This window comes from Nuphar pumila, chromosome 10, assembly GCF_984573655.1.
Source record: "Nuphar pumila chromosome 10, dmNupPumi1.hap1.1, whole genome shotgun sequence".
Taxonomy (NCBI): domain Eukaryota; kingdom Viridiplantae; phylum Streptophyta; class Magnoliopsida; order Nymphaeales; family Nymphaeaceae; genus Nuphar; species Nuphar pumila.
The window spans coordinates 35,718,585-35,741,832 of NC_143258.1; the positions used below are offsets into that span (position 1 = coordinate 35,718,585).

Sequence of the window (23,248 nt, forward strand, 5' to 3'; positions counted from 1 at the left end):
ATCTGGTGTTTTGGGTTTTCAAAAATCTTCTTCATATAGATCTAATAGCCATAGATGTTCTAGGCCTGGATTACATGTAGATTTAAGTCCTGAATTAAAAAGTGGGTATGCTAATGCATCTCAAAATCTAACATCATAAAAGTAGAGATTTTATACCAAAAATGCGCTTTCCATAACGATACCGTCACTTTTTCCTCTACTCGCACCTCATTCGGGGTTGGATTAGACCTTCACCAAGGTAGTTGCAAGTCTCTAATGGAGGTCTAGACTTTCCTATTGGTTTGAACAAATAGGGAGATATAAGAAAGAAGAAGGAAGATATGCACTTTAATAGGGAGAGGAAGAGAAAACTAATAATCCTCCTCATGAGGACCTCTATTTATAGATAGGCATAGGCAAAAGTCTCATCTCTAATATAAGAGGTTAATATCTATTAATTTCTTTTATTAATAAAATAAGTAAATAAATTATGAGTCCTAACTTAGTAAATTTCCAAATTGATTAAGCTAGTGAAGAAACGTGGGGACTTCTTACCCTGGCTTGGTATCCAATGATATGGTAACTTTTTGGGAGGCCTAAAGACCCAAAGGATCAACAAAATTTGATATTTAAATAGTTGATTTAATACCCCTCGAAACATAAATTATTGTGGTGGTATTAGATTTAATCATACACACACAGATCGATAAGAAAATTAGTCGATGCCAAAAGATGTTAATTTTTGACTTACAATTAGGCATGAACTTCGATTGATGATAAAACACTCAAATCAACACTAATTTGGGTGTATAGATAGTCAATTTTGATGCCCTTGAAATAAGGAATGTCAAGGTTAACTTCGATTTAATAGGTGAGCCACAAATCAACCAAAATTTCTATCAAAATAATAATGATATTATTTAAAGTATTCGATGCTATGGATCTAATCCAAATATCCTTAGTTATATCCAACCCAATCTATCCCTAATTAGATTCAAATGTCATGGATTATATCAAACCTAATTGGGTTGGGTCCAAAATATAATTAGAAGTGGTTGGTTTCTTTCTATAGTTGTGAAGAAGAAACTTGAAAGTAAAGCCCTTTATGAGAAAACCTTGTCCAAGTTGGAAAACCTAAAATAGAGGCCAATCAATTTAAAAAATCATATTTTTTGAATCAACTCATAAGCGAAATCACCAAATCTGATATTCTATGAGATCTACGGCTTATAACAGACCTAACTAGAGTCCTAGTTCAATTTAAACTCTTAAATTTTGCCTAAATTTAACTTAATTTTAAGCCAAATTTAACTTAAATTTCACTTGAATTTAAAAGTTAAAACAAAATTCGCAGGTGTAAATGAAAGATCAACATCAAATGCCATTTTATAGAGCCACATATGCGACAACAATGGAGCAACCGTTTAAATTTTAATCTTTTAAAAGATCAATATGAGAAAGGAGGAGGACACAATAAGAATATAGGTCACCTTATACTTCAAGATGAAAATGTCATAGACCTATCCTCATAACTTCTGAAGTCTATTGCTTCAGCAGATTCAAAGCATACATTGTTCTCCACATTGGGTCAAAGAGTCACAAGAGGTAATACTGCATCATTTTGATCAGGTTTGCTTTCAATCTCTTATAGTCCAAAGTCATGCATTCATCATTCTCACATCTTTTGAGAATATGAGTGATTTGTTCTGATTATCTTTTCTAAATAGCTATTTAAAAAATCTAAAAAAAAGGTGAAAATAGAAAATATAAAAAATACAAAAAATATAAAATTTTAAAATAAAAAAATAAAAAATTTCAGAAAAAGATTGCCATTTCCTCTAAAAAATTTGTCATTTGAATGAATTTTGTTAAAAAGCCATTGCATTTATTAGTTCACATGCACTTTATCTCACTCTCAGCATCATTAACATTATTAGCAATATGGGTATCAACAAGCCTAGTTTACCCAAACCCGACCCGAACCAAACCCTATAGGGTCCAAGTATGGTGACAAATAAGACCTAATTAAGACCTGGGTCTAGACCCAAAGTTTCAATTAATATTTGGACTCGGGTATAGTTTGTGAAATTTTATATCAGACATGGACCCGACCTGTGTTTCGATCAAGACTCATAATTTTTCAATATAAAAATGATAAAAAATATGGTTTTACTGGGTATGGTCTGGGTTTGGCTCATGTAGTTCTTATTGGGTTTAAATATGGTTTTTCTTATAGTGGACCCTATACCATACTCAAAATTTTGGTCCAAGTCTGGTTTCACCTGAGTCCAAACCAAACCCGACCCATTTACACCCCTAATTAGAAGTGGTTGGTTTCTTTCTATAGTTGTGAAGAAGAAACTTGAAAGTAAAGCCCTTTATGAGAAAATAATATAAAATAAATGAACTTGTAGTTAAATAGAAGGATAAATCTCTTTATGAAGCCTTAAAATAGCAAAGAATGAATCATAAAGGGGCATGTTAAGTATCATGTTCTATGGTTTATGACCACGATGATCCACTTAACAGAAAAACTCTTAAAGTTGAAGGATGTCAAGGCTACTTTCTACTTTGCCTTTGCTTCTCATCCCCTTATTTGGTTAGTAATGTGGATTTATCCATCTTAGGCACTTATATCTTTTGCTCTTAAGTGTTATTTTTAACAATCCTAAAAAAGACTAAGTTGGTTATATCATTGTACAAAGCAAAACCTACCCATTCAAGCCTTATCCTAAGACTTTTTTTATTATTTTATAAAGATGAGCATCAAAGAAAAAAAGTTTTCATAAAAAAGGTGAAAAATGCCAAAAAAAATAAAATGCCAAAAAAGAATCACTTATGTCATCCCCTAGGCTTAGTGGTTTCCCTTAAAGTCTATCACCCAACGTTGGTCTTGGTGGTGGTGACAAAAGATTGAAAAAAGAGAGGCATTACTGGAAAAAAAAAAGTAAAAAAGTTCCAAAAGTTGCAATGCTCTCTCTGCAATTGAATATCTCATGCAAGAAATGCCCATAATCCCTTACCCATTTGCTTTTCTTTGAGCTTCACATTCAAGAATGTCATGTACAACCTTCTTTGTAATCCTTTTTGGGCCTTGTGATACCCAAAGTTTAAAGAAAAAAAGTTCATTTACCTTAGAAGGAAAAAAGTCATTATCATTCCATCCCTTACCATTGTTATTACCATTTATCTTCATTATTCCAAGTTCAATAACCTATGTCCTTTTTGTTTCTTTCAAAGTCTTTAGATAATGGTTGGCTGCTTGAAAATATTTAATATGAATATGTTTGATAAAAACCTTGGAGTGAGGAGGTTAAAGTGCATTGGAATGAAAAGTCTCAGGCTTTTATGTGCATAGAGTTCTCATTTTCGGGCCTCGATGGCCAATGAGTCTTCCTTATTTGAAAGTTTTTAGAGTCTCAATCTTTATAAAATTAGATTGGTAGCTATTGAAGCAAGAACTTATGCATGCACTTTTATGACTAGTTTCCTTGAAGTTTAAAGGTTAAACAACAAATTTACTCTAGTGAAGAAGAGTGAGCTTGTTTATTTTATGATGACTTCAATTATGGGCAAAAACAAAAAAGTGAAGTCAAATCGACATTGACAAAGAATCAGATTGTTATTGAGTAATGCAAGTTGCTCACACTCACTTTTGAACTCACTCTTCTTATGTCTGCAACACTTTCCAAGGCAAGCATCCAGTTATGTGATAAAAAATTTTATTCTTAGCATTCACTTTAAAAAAATTTAACAATAGGCATTTACTTTTTCTTTTGAAAAAAATATGAAGCATCATTTTTAGACTTAAGTCATCATTTACAGTGCATTTCATAAGTTTTATCATGATACTCAGCATTATGTCATGCACCCTTGTTAGTCATAAATGTCATGTTTGTCTTGTCATTTGTTTGTCATGAAGTTCTTTAGCATCATGGTTTAATTGTCTCATCAATATCATTTATATTGCAATCAACCATTCAAGATGTCTCATTTGACCCACAAAGGTCTACAAGTTGATCCTACATCAGGATTTTTTTGAATATTTTTTTTTTATAATTTTTTGTTGATTTTATCCAAATTATAGTTTTCAAAATACACATATCATTACCATAGCTTTTGCAAGAAGTATCATTTTGAGTCAATCTTTTAAAAATATATCTTTGTCTTACTGCATTTCATCTCACTTGTTTCGTCTTTAAATCGATGATTGATTGTTGGCAAGACCACCCACCTTTAATGACTACACATTACGTTGGAGTGACCCCCATGTGAAACAAGGTTCTTACTTTGTCTTGAGACCGATGATTGATTGTTGATAAGACCCTTTCACCTTTGATGACTGATCATTAAGCCGAGGAGTGAGGAACATCTGAAAATGCATTTTGTCAACAAGATCAATTTTCATTAAAGATGACAATATCAACTTTAAGAAATTAAGCTAAGGTCAAGTATCTTTTGCATTGTTCTCTCAAAATTTTGATCTTTCATGAGTAAAAAAAATTGTCTTAAGAATTTGCTTTGTAATCACCTTGATCAAAATATGTTAAATCAAGGCATTTCATCAAACATCATCATGTCATGACATGCATTTTTCTGCATGTCACTAACCACTTTTCCTGCAGTTGATATAGTTCATAAGAACCCAATTGTCCCATTAAGAAAAAACTTTCCAGTCATATCTTAGAATCATCTTATATATAGATGAACTTTAGTTACATAAGTTATCCCACGAATTGATAGAATAATCTGAAACCCATTTGATGAGCAGGTAAACCATTTCACCATATCTTATCTTCATAATCATATTTAGACCAAATAATGTCATTTCAAATGTCTTTATCTCATCTCAATGTTTTTTCCCAAAAAACTTGTCTCTGCCTTTTTCTTTTAAAGAAGTTTTTGTCATTTGCAAACTTGTCAACCACATTCTGCGTGATTTCAAGCTATAAGGCACTTGTTTTGTCTTTTGTCTAACCTCGCTCAACAAAGACTTTTCACTGAGAGTTACTGAGTTTAAAAAAAATCTCTCGTGTGAAACAAACTACTACCTTAGTCTTTAGTCAAACCTCGTTTGGCAAGGCCTCTTTGTCTATATAGACAATCATCACAAAGAGACCTTTGAGTTAAGCTATGTGCATGCATTTAACAATCACTTTTATTGTCAACCGTCAATAAATTTGTCTTTTCATGAGATTTTTTTGAAAAGCTGTGTCAGAGTCAATCTTTTTTCTTTAAAAAATCAGTGTGTCTACTTCTTTATTATTGACCAAGCTTAACACACTCAACAACAAAGGGGAATTTGTAGGTACCTCAATTTTAATTGAGTCATTTTATGTCATGAGTCATATGCCAAGATTTAGTGTATTTAATCAATTTTAAAGCCATGCTAATGTTAACTTTATTTTTAGCCTATAAAATGATAACCTCAAGATTTTTAAATTAATTATACTAGAGGATTTTAGCTTTCAAATATGCCAAAAATCAGGTAAATCTGACATTGGAGTCCAAAGTTATGACTAAAAGAAGGTGACTTATTCAATAAAAATCTTATTTTTTTAGGTAAGTCCTATTTTGAGTGCATTTTTTATCACCAAAATGACCGAATTTGGTTTTTCATTTAAAATATAAATTAAAGTAGAGGATGTTAGTTTTCAAACACAAAAAATTACCTAAAAATGACATTCAGGTAGGAAGTTATGACCAATTTTGTTAACAACAATCCACGTGTCGTTAGATTCCTAATGACACGAATTATCATTAGCAATTTTGTAGTGTCATTAGCATTTTTTTCATGTCTCATTAGGAAGGTCCAAAAATATTGAATTATCATTAGTAAATTCTAATGTGCCATTAGCATTTTGAAGTTTTGTTAGTATAATGTATCATTAGTAGTATATATCGTTAAAAGTATGTATTGTTAGTAGTTCATTTGATTAAAAAACATGCATCATTTTGGAGATAAACATGTCATTTCCTTGTCCATATCTCACGAAATTGTGAGATAAGATATATCCCAATCATAAATTCCTAAATTCTATCTACCCACCTAATTTTTAGATATTAGGCTACAAAAACTCTTAGCCATTCAGAAGAGCATTTTTAAACTTTCGCCAATAGAATCTCACTAACTCATCCTTGTACGGATCTGAATCTATAGATCTCAAATATGCGAGAATTGTATCCGTCAGAAAAACTATAAATAGGGGTTCACCTCTCTTCTTTTGAGAGAGAGTTGGTCGACTCTCTCTTTCTTTTTGGCCTTTTTCTTATATTTTTCACTTAATAGACAAATTTTTTTTTTAAGAATTTTTATTTGCTTCTAAACATGCCCTTAGCAAGACATTGAAGATAGAATCAAGCTATTTCCTTATGACTTATATTGTAAAGTTGCGTCTAGAGTCTATTTTGTTTTTGTTGAGTCTGATGTAAGCTGCCCACTTCAGGTGAATCAATACTCCGAAGGGGCAGCTCGTATACTTGAACTGTAATAGCCCGTGGGCAAAATTATGAATCAAATGCATTGAGCTTTCTTTTGTTCACCCTCGTTGTGATTGCAATTCTTCTCCCTCTATTCTCTCTTGCTCTCTTGCGACCTGATTACAAGATTTCGCGACTGGCAAGCGAGCGACAAGTAAGCTTGCGACAGTGAGGAAGGATCGTCATGCTGTGCTAGCCTATTAAAGGAAATAGGCCCATGATAAGTGGTACCAGAGCTCATTCTCGTGCTGGGGAAGAGATTCTAGAGTCGATGTCGACAAACGCGCCGGAAGACTACGATTTGTGAGCAAGACATCGTGGCATCCTATTAAAACTTACGTAACACCAAAGGCAAGGCCGTGGCCGAAGCTGAGGAGATGAGTTCACCTCGGGGCCAAGAGCAGATGGCTACAACTGTCAACAAGCTGGTGGAAGATATGAATTCGCATGAAGAAGCAATTTCATACGCAATTGAATCATTCGGTGGACTGAATGATGTGGTGGCAAGCCTGCAAGTGCAGGTGATCTTGTTGATGGACCAGGTCACTTCATTGACAACAACAGTAACTGACTTAAAGACTGAAGTAGGGGATCTTCAGTTGAAGAACCACACATTGCAGTGGACTGTGACCCTAAATGGGGGAAATGGTGAGAGGCCATCAAGGATTGATGTGCCAAGACTGGAAAAGTTCAATGGTTCTCGCGACAACAAGGTCATTGAGAATTTCTTGTTCTAAGTAAAAGACTACTTGAATATTCAGAATGTGATTATTGAAGATCTTAGGATCAAGACTGCAACAACTCTACTCGATGGATATGCTATCGCTTGGTGGAGGCGGAAACACAGTGACATAGAGAGGGGTCAATGTGTGATAAACACCTTTGACAACTTCAAAATGGAACTGCACAACTACTTTATGTCGAGGAATGCACAAAGATAGGCGTACCGAATGGTGGGCGAGCTTAAACATACTGGTTCGTTACAAGACTATGTCAGAATGTTCCAAAAGCTTATGCTGAAGGAGCCTAACATGTCAGAAGAGGACAAGCTCAACTGGTTCATTATGGGACTTCAGCCATGAGCACAGTCTGCAGTGGAAAGGAGCAACCCTCATATTTTGGAATATGCATATGTGGAGGTCGAGCGCTTAGTTGACACTCAACGTAAACCCTTCACCCCATCAACCAAAGTCGGTAAGAAAATTGACTACAGAGGCAAGAAGGATGAGTGACACTACAACAAAGGTGAGGTGTTGACACACCAATCCGACAAGAAACATAACCATACAAAGTATAACAACAACAAGAGTACTGTTGTGACATGTTGGTTATGTGGCGATAGGCATATCGCCAGACAGTGCCCAAAGCGCCTCGTAAAGCATGATGGGTATGCTAACGCTGTGCAGGCATAATGCAATAATACTAAGACCATGCAACCAAGGATGAAAGCCATGCGATCGATCAACACAGCTAGAAGTTGTACAGTTAAGAACATGCAGGTTAGCAAAGAACTGATGTATCTCCAAGTCATTACAAATGAAAAGTCTACTTCAGCAATGATAGACTCTTGGGCCACACATAACTTTACGACATAGTAATCACTATACATAGTAATCGCTATACATAATAATATCTACCACAGTACATTGCGACATCCAGTAGCGATTAACGTACCTTGGTCACACTTTTCTCTTCTTCATCCCCTCCCTTCTTCTGCTTTTGTACTTCTTCCTTCCTTTGCTCTTTCACACCCATCCTCTGCTTTTTTCTTTCCCTTTCTTTCTCTTCCTCATGCTTTTTCCTTTCCCTTTTCTTCTCTTCCTACTCCTGCTTCTTCTTTTCTCTTTTCTTCTCTTCCCTGTCCTCCTTCTCCTTCCTTTGTCTTTCCTTCTCTTCCTTGTCCTCCTTATTCCTTTGCCTTTCCTTCTCTTCCTCGTCCTCCTTCTTCTTCTTTTGTCTTTTCTTCTCTTCCTCGTCCTCCTTCCTTTGCCTTTTCTTCTCTTCCTTATCCTGAATCTGCTTCCTTTGCCTTTTCTCTTCTTTCTTCTTCAATTGTCTTTGCTTCTCTTCCTCCTCATTCTTCTTCTTCAATTGCCTTTGCTTTTCTTCTTCCTTCTCCTTATTCTTCATTTGCTTTTACCTCTTCTCCTCCTCCTCCTCCTTCTTTTGCCTTCGCTTCTCTTCCTCCTCCTTGTTCTTCCATTGCTTTTTCCTCTTCTCCTCCTCCTCTTTTTGCCTTTGCTTCTCTTCCTCCTTCTCCTTATTCTTCCTTTGCTTTTCACAATGCTCCTCCTCCTTTTGCCTTCACTTCTCTTCCTCCTTCATCTTATTATTTCTTTGCTTTTCCCTGTCCTCCACCTCCTCCTTCTTTTGCCTTGATTTTCTTTGCTTTTTTTCATTATCCTCCTCCTTCCTTTTATTTTGCTTGTCTTCATCATCTTTCTTCTTCTTTTTCATTTGTACTTCTTTCTCATCATTCTTCGTTGGATTATCATCTTCAATATTTGACGGATTAGGCTCCGCTCTATACTTTACCAGTAATTGCTCCCTTTCTTTATCATTCTCAATTGTCATTATTCTGTAGTATGCTTCTAATTTCTCATACAGAGCATACTGTTCGACAATTTCGTCAAAATATTTCCCCTCTAACGATGAAGTATTTCTTCTCTTATGAATGTAATCCATTGGTAACTTGCACAACATAAAAACTCATCAAGACGACAAAGGGTTTTTCGGCGAAAGAAGACAAAGCGCTAGATTTTTTATGAAACATTTAGGGGTAAATATTGCGAAGAGCTCATTTTATAGCAAAAGAGTTTAATGCTTATGGGACCCGCCAAAGATTTTATAATAAAATAATATATACCTTTAAGCGGTTCACGTTTTAGGCGGTTCACGCAATGACGTCTTTGTCGACAAAAATGATTTGCCTTTGTTATGAAAATATTGTCATAGTATAACACAAATCGATGATCAAATATCATAAAAATCGATATAGAAATTCCTGTTGATAGCTTATAAATCGATATACAGAACCAGGATAGAAATCGTTATTAAGAATAAAAACAATATCTTAAATCAATATCAAGAATCAACATAGAAATCGATATTAAGATTCAGAACAATATCTTAAATCGAATTAGAAATTCGTATTGATATCTTAAAATTTGATATTTAGAATCAAAACAATATCTTAAATCAATATTAAGAATCAAAACATCTTAAATCGATATGGAAATTCCTATTGATATCTTAAAAATCGATACTTAGAATCAAACCAATATCTTAAATCGATAATATGAATCAAAATAATATCTTATCGATATTAAGAATCAACATAAAAATCGATATTAAGATTCAAAACAATATCTTAAATCGGTTTGGAAATTCGTATTGATATCTTAAAAATCGATATTTAGAATCAAAACAATATCTTAAATCGATATTAAGAATCAAAACATCTTAAATCGATATGAAAATTCCTATTGATATCTTAAAAATCAATATTTAGAATCAAAACAATATCATAACTCGATAATAAGAATCAAAACAACATCTTAAATCAATATGAAAATTCCTATGATATCTTAAAAATCGATATTTAGAATCAAAACAATATCTTAAATCGATATTATGAATCAAAACAATACCTTAAATCGATATTAAGAATCAACATAAAAATCGATATTAAGATTCAGAACAATATCTTAAATCGATTTGAAAATTTGTATTGATATCTTAAAAATTGATATTTAAAATTAAAACAATATCTTAAATCAGTATTAAGAATCAAAACAACATCTTAAATCGATATGGAAATTCCTATTGATATCTTAAAAATCGATATTTAGAATCAAAATCACATCTTAAATCAATATGAAGAATCAAAACAATATCTTAAATCAATATTAAGAATCAACATAGAAATCAATATTAAGATTTAGAACAATATCTTAAATCGATTTGGAAATTCGTATTGATATCTTAAAACTCAATATTTAGAATCAAAACAATATCTTAAATCGATATTAATAATTAAATCAATATCTTAAGGCTTTAGGGTTTAGGGTTTAGGGTTTAGGGTTTAAGGTTAGGGTTTAGGCATTAGGGTTTACGGTTTAGGGTTTAGGTTTATGGTTTATAGTTTAGGGTTTAGGGTTTAGGGTTAAAGGGTTTACTATTAAAGGGTTTAGGGATAGGGTTTAGGTTTAGGTTTTAGGGTTAGGTTTTAGGGTTAGGGTTTATGGTTTAGGGCTTAAGGTTTAGGGTTTATTAATATATTAAGGGTTTAGCGTTTGGGTTTAGTAAGATATTAAGGGTTTAGGGTTTAGGTTTAGGTTTAGGGTTTAGGTTTAGGGTTTAGGGTTTAGGGTTAAGGTTAGGGTTTAGTAAGGTATTAAGGGTTTAGGGTTTAGGTTATAGGGTTAGGTATAATGATATATTATGGGATATATGTATCGATTTGTAAAATATTAAGTGCTTTCTAGTATTGATTTGTTAGATATTGTAGTATGTAATTAAAAACTGTGCGTGAGGAATTTACATTGTAGCAACATGAGGTGGCCATTTGCGTGTTCAAATCGTTGCTTATTTAGCGATTTTTATGAAAATCGCTTCAAAGCTTCGTACCTGTAATTAAATAGTTGTCACGTGAATTGCTATCGTCAACAAGTATACATCGCTATTTCATCAAACATATAAATCGTTTCTGCTTTAAACATACAAATCGCTGTAGAAATCATACCCTTCATAAGTACATATCATTGTAACGTTTGGGCTTCAACAATAAACGTCGTTCCACATCCCGCTTGTTGTCAAAAATCGATATGCCTTGTGAGACTTGGATTCCAGTTGATGATTTATGTGATTTACGCAATGACGTATATGTCGGCCACAACGATTTGCCTTTGTATAGAAATTATTAGAATAGTATAACGCAAATCGTGGTTGTAGTAACATACTATCGATTTGCGAGATATTGTTTTGTTTGTTAATATCGATTTGTAAGCTATTATGCTGAATTTTTGTATCGATTTGTAATATATTATGCAATATGTGTAACGATTTGTAACATATTATGTGTTTGATAGTGTTGATTTGTAAGATATTTGTATTATGATATTGAAATGTGTGTGTATGGCATTTACATTGTTACGCGATTGCGGTGATGATTTGCATATTCGAATCACTGTTCATTTAGCGATTAAAATTAAAATCACTTCACAACGTTGTAGCTGTCATTAAATCGTTGTCACGTGAATCACTATCTTCAACACACATATACGATAAGTTGTTTCTTTTATTGGCACGATAAATAGCAACTCGATGCATAGTATAGTGCGATGCAACTGACGATCATGAAAGATAACATGAAGAATGATGTTCATGTAGATTTAATTTTGCATGGTCGGCAGGAAGAAATCCTTTTGCCTCATAAGTGCACGTAGTTTTCATTCTCCTCCTCATTCTTCCTTTGCTTTTCCTTCTCTTCGTCATCCTTCTTCTTCATCTTTGGTTCTTCCTTATCCTTCTTCGTTTGCTTTTCATCTTCAATATCTGATAGATTAGGCTCCGCATAATAAATATCCAACAATTTGTTCATGTTTTTTTCATTCTCAATATTCATTATATTTTGGTACTTTACATAACCCTCATATATATTGGATTGGCAGATGATTTCTCCAAAAGCCATCCCCTACAACGGTGAAGGCTTTCTTGTCTTATGAATTGTAGTCATTACTAACCTGCACAACACATAAATTTAACCGCAAACCGTTATAGAAATCAAACCCTTCATAAGTACATATCGTTGTAAATCATAAATCGCTACTGCATTAAATGTATAAATCATGACTGCTTTAAATGTATAAATCACGAATCATAAATCGGCTAAATCGCTATTGCTTGAAACGTATAAATCATTGTTGTATCGAATAAATTGCTACTGCATTAAATGTATAAATCATTGTTAAATTTAAACTTACAAATCGTTGTAGAAATTTAGCCCTCATAAGTACATATCGTTGTAATGTTTGGCCTTCATAAGAATAAATCGTGCTAACTGTTTTTCGACGCCCAGAAGGTGGATAGGCACAAATCAATTTGTTTCATTATGAAAATAGGTATTATTTAGTATGAATAGTATAACCAATTGTAAGATTTAACATTCAGATTTACATAACGAAAATTGATTTGTTTACATAACGAAACCTTACACAAAACTCACCGAAAGGACACAAGTTTTGCTAATCCGACAATGGAGGAGAAACATCTAGATGGTAGATGCAGGCGATGGTGGCAACGATGCTTCGACTACGCTCTGATGGCAGTAGACGTCGAAAAGGAGTGCTTCGATGGCAGCAAACGACGACAAAGGGTGATCCCATGATAATAGACGACGTCAAAGGCTGCGTCGTCAAAGGGAGCTCCTGTTACAGCAGATGGTGCATCGTCAAAAGGTGAGCCAGAACGTTTAGGATGACATATTGCGAGGAACTCCTTTTAAAGCATAATCGTTTACTCCTTAGGACGAAAACAATAATGATTTTAACCCTTTCTCTCTTCTGACGAGAGGACATTTTTGTCTTTTACTCAAAATGTCGTTTCATGGCGCTAAGGGCGGGAAAGGGTACTTAAGTCTTTGTAAACAAACTGGACTCCGATGCCAAGTGATGCCGACACATATGGGAAAACAAGCCCCACAATGCTTACATACTTGGCACTCATTCAGACCCGAGAACACTGCACCTGCGTGTGTTGAGGGGGGGGGGGTCATATAACCTGTATAAAATTGTATATAGCTATAAAGGGATTTTAAAAATATAAAGCATTAAAAGTTTTCTTTTTTGCATTAATATCACAACAAAATTGTGATATTTTCAAAATAGGTGATGTTTGATAATATCACCAATTTTCTGGATAACATCAACTTAGACCCAAGTTCGAGTCATAACATCAACGTGAAGATCGGTTGGGGACACTTAGCACACTCAACGCAGATGAAAGTTGCAACCTTGGACCAGTGACAGCCCCTGTTCTCGATGAAAAATATAACCTTCATGAGTTACCAACGGGGGCCCGTTTAACTGGTAGGGGTCTCCCTAACCCCAGATTGCCTTTAAAAAAAAAAAAAAAAAAGAAAAAAGAAAAAAGAAAAAAGAAAAAAGAAAAAAGAAAAAAGAAAAAAAGAGAGCCCTCATGAGTTGCTTCCCTGTTGAAGCCATCCAGGCTTTCAGTCCATCTCCTTGAACTCTTCTGTTATATTTAGATACAAGTACAACCCTAATTTTGCATAATCACATTGCAGGAACTTGACTGTTGGGTGCCACCCATTGTAAACCAGATCGCTGTCACCTCTGCTCAAAGAGTCCAAGCGTCAATACTATTAGTTTGGTGCTTGGTTGGTTGCTCGGGGGAGGACGCACGCATGAAGGCATGTGATCCTGCCAAACCCATATGGCCCCAATCTAACGCTTCACCCAACTTGGGCAGTTGGCCATTTTTGTTTTTACAGTACTACCCTTGATTATTTACCAAATTGGCCAGAATTTTACATGTACCTACTGCACCGTACAGGGGTACTTTAGTCAATAAAAGAACCAAAACCAGCTAGAGTCTACTCGTCTCTTCTTGCTCATGCTTCTGAATCGCTTGTGGAGTAATCAATTGGGGAGTGGGTTTGGTGGCCTACCCTCTCCCTCCCTCTCTTGATTTATTGGGGTTTTTTGGTGGGTTTCTGGTGTTCTAGATCAAGTAGATCGGATCGTTGAGAGTTCGAATTTTGTTTTTTCGATTTTTTTCAATTTGCAAGAATGGCTAGGAAGAAGATCAGAGAGTACGATTCGAAGAGGTTGCTGAAGCAACACTTGAAACGGCTCTCTGGAATCGACTTGGAGATACGCTCTGCACAGGTTTTCTCTATTCCCATCGTGTTTTCTTTGCTCTCTCTCTCTCTCTCTCTAAATGTTTAGAAGTTTAGAACTGTTGTTAATGGAAGATTAGGCTCTCAATTCAGTAATAGTGAAATAATTCGATATGGGTATCGATTTCTTGGTTCTTTTATCTTGTTGGGTGCCAACTTTTTTTCGTTTTCTGTATGGGTTGATTAGTACTGAAGAAGGAAATTCATATATGTATCAATGGAATGACTATATTAGAAGAAATGTGTTGTTGGTATTTTCATGAAATAGTGAAATTGTTGGTTTGTTGCGGAGATCGTGAAATTTCTTTTATATTTATGAGATGGGTTGTTCTTATTGCTTTGATGATACTGAAATCTGATAGGTAACGGAGTCGACAGATTTCTCTGAGTTAACAGACATAGAGCCGTGGCTTTCGTCGACCAGGCTGGTGGTGAAGCCGGACATGCTGTTCGGAAAGCGTGGCAAGAGCGGACTGGTAGCTCTGAACCTTGATCTGGCGCAGGTTGCCGCATTTGTGAAAGAACGTATTGGTAAAGAGGTAAATCTTGTTTCGGTTTGGCGTGATTAATCTTCTGGATCAATTTTGTGTTTGGAACAAATGATTCCATGGTCTCATTAGCTTAAGAAGCCAAAAATTTTAATAGACGTTTATATTCAATTGAATAAATTGATGAACTGGCTGTTTTCATTAAGATGTATTTTTTTTTTACCAAGATCATTGAAACCACCACTCAACTGTTTCTACATGCTCGTACAGATACATGATTGGTGTTGTGTTTTTTTTGCTGATCTCTTGGTTCAACTTACGCGTATACCCATATATCTGTATTCTTGGCAGTGTGTGTGTGTGTGTGTGTGTGTGTGTGTGTGTGTGTGTGTGTGTGTGTGTGTGTGTGTGTGTGTGTGTGTGTGTGTGTGTGTCATTTAACGAGCATGACCATTTTGCAGGTTGAGATGGGCGGATGCAAAGCACCCATTACTACCTTCATAGTGGAACCGTTTGTTCCTCACAGCCAAGAGTTCTATCTGTCGATTGTCTCAGAGAGATTGGGATGCACCATTAGTTTCTCTGAATGTGGTGGGATTGAAATTGAAGAGAACTGGGACAAGGTACAAAGAAAGTTGAATTTATTATCCATCGCTTTTGTAATGAATAACTACTGTGCAAGCTCAAACATTTGATTGTGAAAAATCTGAATCCAGGATCTTGTATCCATGCCAGAATCATAAGAGCATCAAGGCTAAATGCATATAGGGTTAACCTGAAGTGTGGGTTGCATGAAATATATGTTATGACTACTTGTTGAATTGTGTCAACATGTGAAGTTGAAGAAATATGCGGCCTAGAAGAGGAAACATTGATTGGAATTATCCCTGCATTGTTCTAGTTATCCATTTTTTGTTTCTGCTTCGTGATGCCTGTGACGTGAGCTTCTACTTGAAAACTCTAATTTTCACATGTTTACAGTTCCATAACTTGAATGTTCTTTTAATAAATCAGTTTAAGGCTTCTTATTTCTTTGCTTGCCAATTGGGCTGATTTTTGTTTCTTTTATATTCTGGTTAAGGGTATTTTGTTATACATTATGAGCATTTTGATGTCTATTGGACTTATTTTGTTTTCTGTATTTTGGTTCATGCAGGTAAAGACCGTATTTCTCCCAACTGAAAAATTTTTCACCCCCGAGGCATATGCACCACTAATTGCCACCCTTCCTTTGGAGGTATGGTTGGTGTATTCTTTTGGTTTTCAATCTGTCATTCTAAAATTTTAACAACTGGAAACATAATTAAGAATTTAAGATCTGGGGAGGACCTTGAACATCTAGCCACTTTATGGAATGAAAATCCATTATCCTTGTTGCATCTGTTTCATTTTTTGTCTATGGGCTAAAGGAACTTTTTCAGTTTTGCTTCAATTTCTATAACTTCTACATTGTTCATATCAAGGTTGTATGTATCGTATCGTAACCCGTATCGTTCGGGCCCAAAATAAGATACGTATCGTATCTTATTGTAAAAAATCATAAAATTTGAAAAAAAAAATTTAAAAAATTCTAAAACAATCATAAAAAATAAAAAACACAGCAAAAATTCTAAAAAATCACAACACACAAAGCAATGATGAAATGCACAAAATGTAACTATAAAATCACATGTGAATCATTTATGTCTCTACGAGCTACATAAAACATCATCAATCATCAAATCTCACAAGAACAATAGTAATATCTTCAATTAAGTAAGAACATGCCACAAGATTCATCAAAAAGAAAAAAAAAATCAAGTTTATGAATACTTAACAGTTACAAATTACAATACATAACCAAGTTTTTAAGAAGTATATCATCAATCATTATCATCATTATCTTCTTTTTCTTCTCCTTCTTCGACATTCAAATCATCTCCAATATATGCCGGGTCTTTGTCATCTACGTCTTGAGCTCTCTCTACATTTATTCATGGAATGTCCTCTTTATTCAGGAGATTTGCTTCATCTTGAACCCATTCATCCAATACACCGAAGTTCTCTAAACTTATGGGATCAAACTGTTCTTTGTGCCTCCTTGATGACAACTTTTGTATTTTCCTAAAAAGATAACATGAAAATTTAAATTTAGTTGAGTTTTGTATGCATAAAAAACATTAAATAACACATGAATGTGACAAATAAACTATATAATTTTAAAATTACCTTTACCTCAGTTGTAGGTTGTAGAAAATGTAGACGAGGTCATTGAGCCTTTTGTGCTTTAATTAGTTTCTTTGCTTTGTATGAATCTGCTCAAAGATGCATCATTTTCTTTCGCATCGACTTGCATAACATGTTTGACTTATGATGTGAATAGCAAAGGCTCTTAGGTTTGGAACATCACTTCCAAACTTAGTCCACCACATGTCTGAAAAAAATAAGAAATAAGTACGACAATATCTGATACAAATCATACAATCATACAAGACATCATAACTAAATAACAATATGAAATTAAAATTGAAATAGACAAATAAATTACCTAAGTGCATCGTGGTACGGTTTCACACTGCTGCAGGTGGCATTTCGTATAATGCATTGTCGTAAATTTTTATTTTCTTATGACTCCAATTTTGAATGCCATAATTAGGGTTCAACCTTTTAATGCAATCCAATAGACCCTTGTTGACTTCCCTGTCCATCTTAAATATAGAGGAATATCTAAATGCAAGATTAAAAGAATACGTTGTAGCATGAAGAGGTTGATGAAGCTGCCTAGTTCACTTATGGTCAATGATGTTCCATACAAATACAATTTTTTCTTTCCATTTAAATTATCTCTAATGACCTTTTTTTTCCTTATCCATAGCCACATAAAGATAACTCATAGCTGGTTTGTCTTCGTTGTCAATCAATTAAGCACCTTCACCAAAGGTATATTTATTCTCAACAACTTAACACATGAATCCCAAAATTCACTTCTAAATACAATATTTACGATTTCTCTTGGCTTTCTTTTTTGGGAATGGGGATATGCATTCCACTTATCTGAACAAAACATCTTTTTAAGTGCACTTCTGTTCTTTATAAGACTTTTTACTGCCAAAAAGTTTGTAGCAAATCTAGTAATTGCGCTACAAATCAACTCAACATCACTAGTATACTTTCTCTTTAAGCTTAGAAACCATGCATGATTATAAATAAAATTTGTAATTTTTTGGCAGCATTCAACTATATGTCGTATTTCATCCATGGTACCAATGCCCTCAAACATGATGTCTATGCAATGGGTAGCACACGGGGTCCAAAATAATGACCCATAATTTTCTGAGTTATTTACCTTCTACCTTATAATTCGTTGCATTATCAGTAATGAACTGTATAATGTTTTGAGACTGAACATCTTTCGCAACCTGGTTAAAAACCTTCAACAATACATCTGCTCTCTTGGGCATATATGATAAATCAATTGATTTAAAAAACATGGTTCCTTTGGGACAATAGCTAAGAAAATTTATCAAAGTTCTCGACTTTCTATTTGTCCACCCATCTGCCATGATGATACACCAACCTCTCCCCATGACTGCATCATCTCATCACAATAAGCCTTCACTTCGTTCGCATTAACATCTAAAATCTTTCTTCTCAAAGCATGATATGAAGATATCTTGTATCTAGGCCCAATATTGGTTATGACATATGTCATACCTTGAAAATGAAATGGATTTCTCGCATTGAAAGGAATGCAGATATCATAAAACCATCTCATAATTACAACATTCACCTACTTGACTAAATGCTGAGGAGTCATAGCACTACAAATGTTGGGTTGCATCCTAAGGGCAGTCCTAGGAGGGAAAAAACTCATAATAAAGCCTCCAGCTCTACCTATTTTTTTTGTGCCCGCATCACTACTAATAACACCAACACCAACCATACCTTTTTTCTTCGCTATAGAACTTCTTACTTTTGATGCTACGCTAGGGGCTATAGGATTAGAAATAGGGAGATCATTTTCGTTCTCCCAAGGCTACGCATACCCCATTTATGCCTCAGTTATCTCTTTTTCTTATTTTTTTTTCTCTCAGACCAGTAAGTAATTGTTAGCATTGTCATTTCATAGCATTCAACAAAATCCTTGACATGCAAGCTTCAACATTTAGATATGTTCCAGCTAAATAATGCTTCAATCGAGGGATACCACCCAAAATAACAATATAACAATAGTTGTACTCGATTTTCAACCGGTTTTCACTCATCATTCGAGTGTCCCATTGCCATGTTGGATCATTTGATGCCATCTTCCCCAAAAAAACTCAATAAGAAGCAAAGAATAAATTTTTTTTTACCTTTAACTCACTTCCTTGAGTGGAAAATGATGGAAATGCACTCTTGATGAAATCACAAAAACCCTCTCCCTTGCGCACGAATAGGCCGCCGAATCGCTCTTACGAGTTTTAGGATGCGTGGATACCTCTCTAATGACATCTACACAAATGAGGGAGTTGGCCCTCAAGAGGTCTTTAAAACCCAAAAATGATGAAAAAATTACGTTTTGGCCCCTTTTTACGTGCGCCGCACCTATATCCTACGATACATACGATATGCACTCGCATCACGATACAAGTGCATATCGTATTGATTTTCTTTATAGTAACGATACATATCGTACGATACAGACAACATTGGTTCATATATTGCATTTTATTAAATCCTAATTCCTAATGTATGCATTATTGTGCTATTAGCGGATTAGATCATACACGCTTATACATTGCTCATACTCTGTTTTTCTTTTTCCAATTAGAACACATCTTGTGCAAGTTCTTATCATCTTCTTATTTATGCAGATTCGAGGAAAAATTGGAGATTTTATAAGGGCTGTTTTTGTGGTATTTCAGGGTATGACTGATATCCTATGTCAATTTTTTTTAGTTTATCATTTACCACTCCTATTTCTGCATGCTTCATTACATTCCATGACTGCATGGCAGATCTTGACTTCACTTTCCTAGAGATGAACCCCTTCACTTTAGTCAACGGAGAGCCTTACCCACTGGATATGCGTGGAGAGTTGGATGACACTGCTGCATTCAAGAACTTCAATAAGTAAATAATATTTCTCCATATGCTTATCAGTTTATCTCTCTCTCTCTCTCTCTCTATATATATATATATATATATATATATATATCTATATATATATATATATATATATATATATATATATGAGAACTGAACATATCATTCTGCCCCATAGGTTTTAAGTGTTTTATGATAGTTCTGAGCTGTTAGATGTGTTTAGCATGCTCGATTTAGTGGGAATCGACTTTTGGATCATCTTTTTTAGTTGAAAAAACAGGTTTTTATGAGCCGGGAAAAACTGGTACCTTTATAGCCATTGATTTTGGATCACCGAAAAAACCTGTATACAGGTCAGATTCCGGCGATCCAAAAGCCGGTTTCCACTAAATGAAACCTATAGATCACATCTATGGTGTTAGACGTGAGAAAAAAATACTTAAAATTATGATTTTTGAAGGGGCCTAACGAGATCTAACGAAAAAGAGGGCCTAAAGAATGCTTTACTCTCTCTCTCTCTCTCTCTCTCTCTCTATATATATATATATATATGATGATGATGATGAATCCATTGCAGGTAAACTGTCCATAACCATTTGGCAATATGAAAAATTTCATGATTCATCTGTGCAGGTGGGGAAACATAGAGTTCCCATTGCCTTTTGGTAGAGTCTTGAGTCCAACCGAAAGCTTTGTCCATGGCTTGGATGAGAAGGTAAACTGTCAAATCTGAGTCATACTTAATGTTTATGGAGTTTGCTACAAGTTTCTCTTATATATGATCTTGAATGTACTTTTAAATAAGTTAGCTGTAGTCATGTACTTCTGTCTATTGAAATGGTCAACTGGGATGGAAATGCTGTTGCATTATTCAGTGGGTAAACCCCACTCATCTTCAACATTGCTATCCTCTATTTTACATTATCTTGATGAAGCCTGATAACCATGGTCATTTGTACGGTCTGGTGTCATGCACTGTGACCTGCATTTGGAAGGTAATTCCTTTCATTCTACTTATAGAGAAGGATATCATTCTTAGGTAGACTTGAATCAACTCGACATTTTGTGTGTAAAGCCAGTTGTGCTTTTGAAATTAAGGTAAAGGAGATCTATGGAAAAATAATTTTCACCTTTACACATATTGATGCATGATTGTAGGAGCTTAAATTCTGAATACGGAAAAGTGGTGATTCATCCTTCTCCTTCTAAAAGGTTTCTTAACAGCAGCACTTCACTGGAATCATTCTCATTTCTGTCCTGGAAGGCTTCCCAGAAAATTGTATCGGCATTTGATAGTCCACTCTAATTGGTTTAGGAACTTATGTCTCATCATTGGTGTGATGGGTTAGCTAGTTAAGCACGAGTTACTGGACTAATATCTGAATCCATCTTAAACTTCTTCATGAAGAATCATTTAGATGAGTAATGAAACTTTCAATTTTAAATCTTCAACCGTCCAGTGAATATATGTGATAGGGGCTAGATATAGAGAACATCTTGTTTAGAACTGCTTCAAGCCCCTCCCTCTCAATCCAAGGCTTATCATTGCAATATAATGGCAGACAAGCGCCTCTCTGAAATTCACAGTTCTGAACCCAAAAGGACGAATATGGACTATGGTGGCTGGAGGTGGTGCTAGTGTTATATATGCTGACACTGTAAGTGTGTTTTATGTTCTATTCATCCTCCCTTTTCTCTGCAGAAGGCTGTTATTTTCATTTTCTGATGCCTGCACTAAGGCTTTGATTTTTCCATGCATTTAGGTTGGAGACTTGGGCTATGCATCTGAACTTGGCAACTATGCTGAATACAGCGGTGCTCCTAATGAAGATGAGGTGCTGCAATATGCAAGAGTTGTTCTTGATGTGAGAGTCTACAAACTTGTTGTTACTACATTTAAATACTCTTATTTCTTCCCTGTGGGCTTGGCAATTTCAATCTTGGTACAATTTTCTGAGAAGCTATATCTAATTGCAGTGTGCTACTATGGATCCTGATGGGCGTAAGAGAGCTCTTCTAATTGGAGGAGGCATTGCTAACTTTACCGATGTTGCTACTACATTTAATGGCATCATTCGTGCTCTAAGGGAGAAGGTTAGGCTCCATCCTGAAGTAGATTAATGTGGATTTTGCTGATGCATTTTTCTAATGGTGTGCATACTCTGGTTGTTCAGGAATACAAACTAAAAGCTTCAAGAATGCATATTTACGTTCGCAGAGGTGGCCCAAATTATCAGACTGGATTGGCTAAAATGCGGTCTTTGGGGGATGAACTTGGGGTTCCTCTTGAGGTAACACATACAGAACTCATCTGCTGCTGCTTCCTTTTATTTCCTTGTCTTTCCTTCTTTTATCCATTTGTGAAGATTTTGTAAGGCTTCTTGTGCTAAAATCCTTGCAGATATTTGAGATCTTCAGCTTTGTAAAATTGTTTAGACATAAAAAATATCTATATCCTATTCCTCTGATTGCAGTATTATGGTGCCATATTTTTTACAGGTCTATGGGCCAGAAGCCACAATGACTGGGATCTGTAAGCAGGCAATTGACTGCATTATGTCAACTGCATAAGTTTCTACATTTTTGGTCGAATTATAATTGGTTGGTTGTGTCTATTCACCTTTGATGTATTGAGTGCTGCATAACTCTTGATTTCTGTGGAAAAGCTAGATATTCCTAGTTTTGTTGTTGCCAAACAAGCTGAGAGGTCATTAATTGAGCCTACAATTCCCATTGTTGTGAAAGCTAGTGCTGTTATTGCCAGGAAATGTTTGTTCTTCGCTGATCATCGGTAATAATATAAGACATCACCCTCTTGCTTCTTTAATGAAGTGTTTGATGTTTATTTTGAAACGCCTACCTGCTTTTGTCCTCCATAAAAAAATGTTTTCTTGATTGGTATATCAGTGTTACTGTGTCTAACATTGATACTTCGTACCCATGTCTACGCTCGTACTTCAAGATGCTGGTTCTGGGTGTTTCATATATGCATACAGTACACACTGTACATATATTATATATTTTGATATGTTCTATATTTATTTTCTATTCATTTTCAGCAAAGCCTCTCTCTCTCCCGCTCCTTTCCTATTGGGTTGGAACGATCTTTTAAGCACAAGTGATGGGGCCTGGGGCTGGAATCTCTCAATGGGATTACACATAAAATGGATAGGGACCAGAAGCTAGATTGGTTCCATTACATGTCTAGCAAATTAGTAGGGTAGCTTGCTACCCAGGAGACAGGAGAAAAAGTGCAACTTTGGATTCTATGTGATTGATAGTTGTATTAACAGAGTTGTTAGTTGACACCCTC

General features: G+C 35.0%; 1 protein-coding gene across 1 annotated transcript; it reads left to right on the forward strand.

Moving 5' to 3' along the window:
- Window positions 1-14,101: 14,101 nt before the first annotated feature.
- Window positions 14,102-22,679, forward strand: LOC149826648 (ATP-citrate synthase alpha chain protein 3-like). Its single transcript, XM_090018920.1, has 12 exons — window positions 14,102-14,369; window positions 14,743-14,919; window positions 15,330-15,491; window positions 16,025-16,105; window positions 19,704-19,755; window positions 19,848-19,962; window positions 20,569-20,650; window positions 21,498-21,593; window positions 21,699-21,800; window positions 21,913-22,029; window positions 22,110-22,226; window positions 22,435-22,679. The coding sequence occupies exons 1-12, from the start codon at window positions 14,271-14,273 to the stop codon at window positions 22,504-22,506; spliced, it is 1,272 nt and encodes a 423-aa protein (XP_089875046.1). The 5' UTR covers window positions 14,102-14,270; the 3' UTR covers window positions 22,507-22,679.
- The last annotated feature ends 569 nt before the right edge of the window (window positions 22,680-23,248 follow it).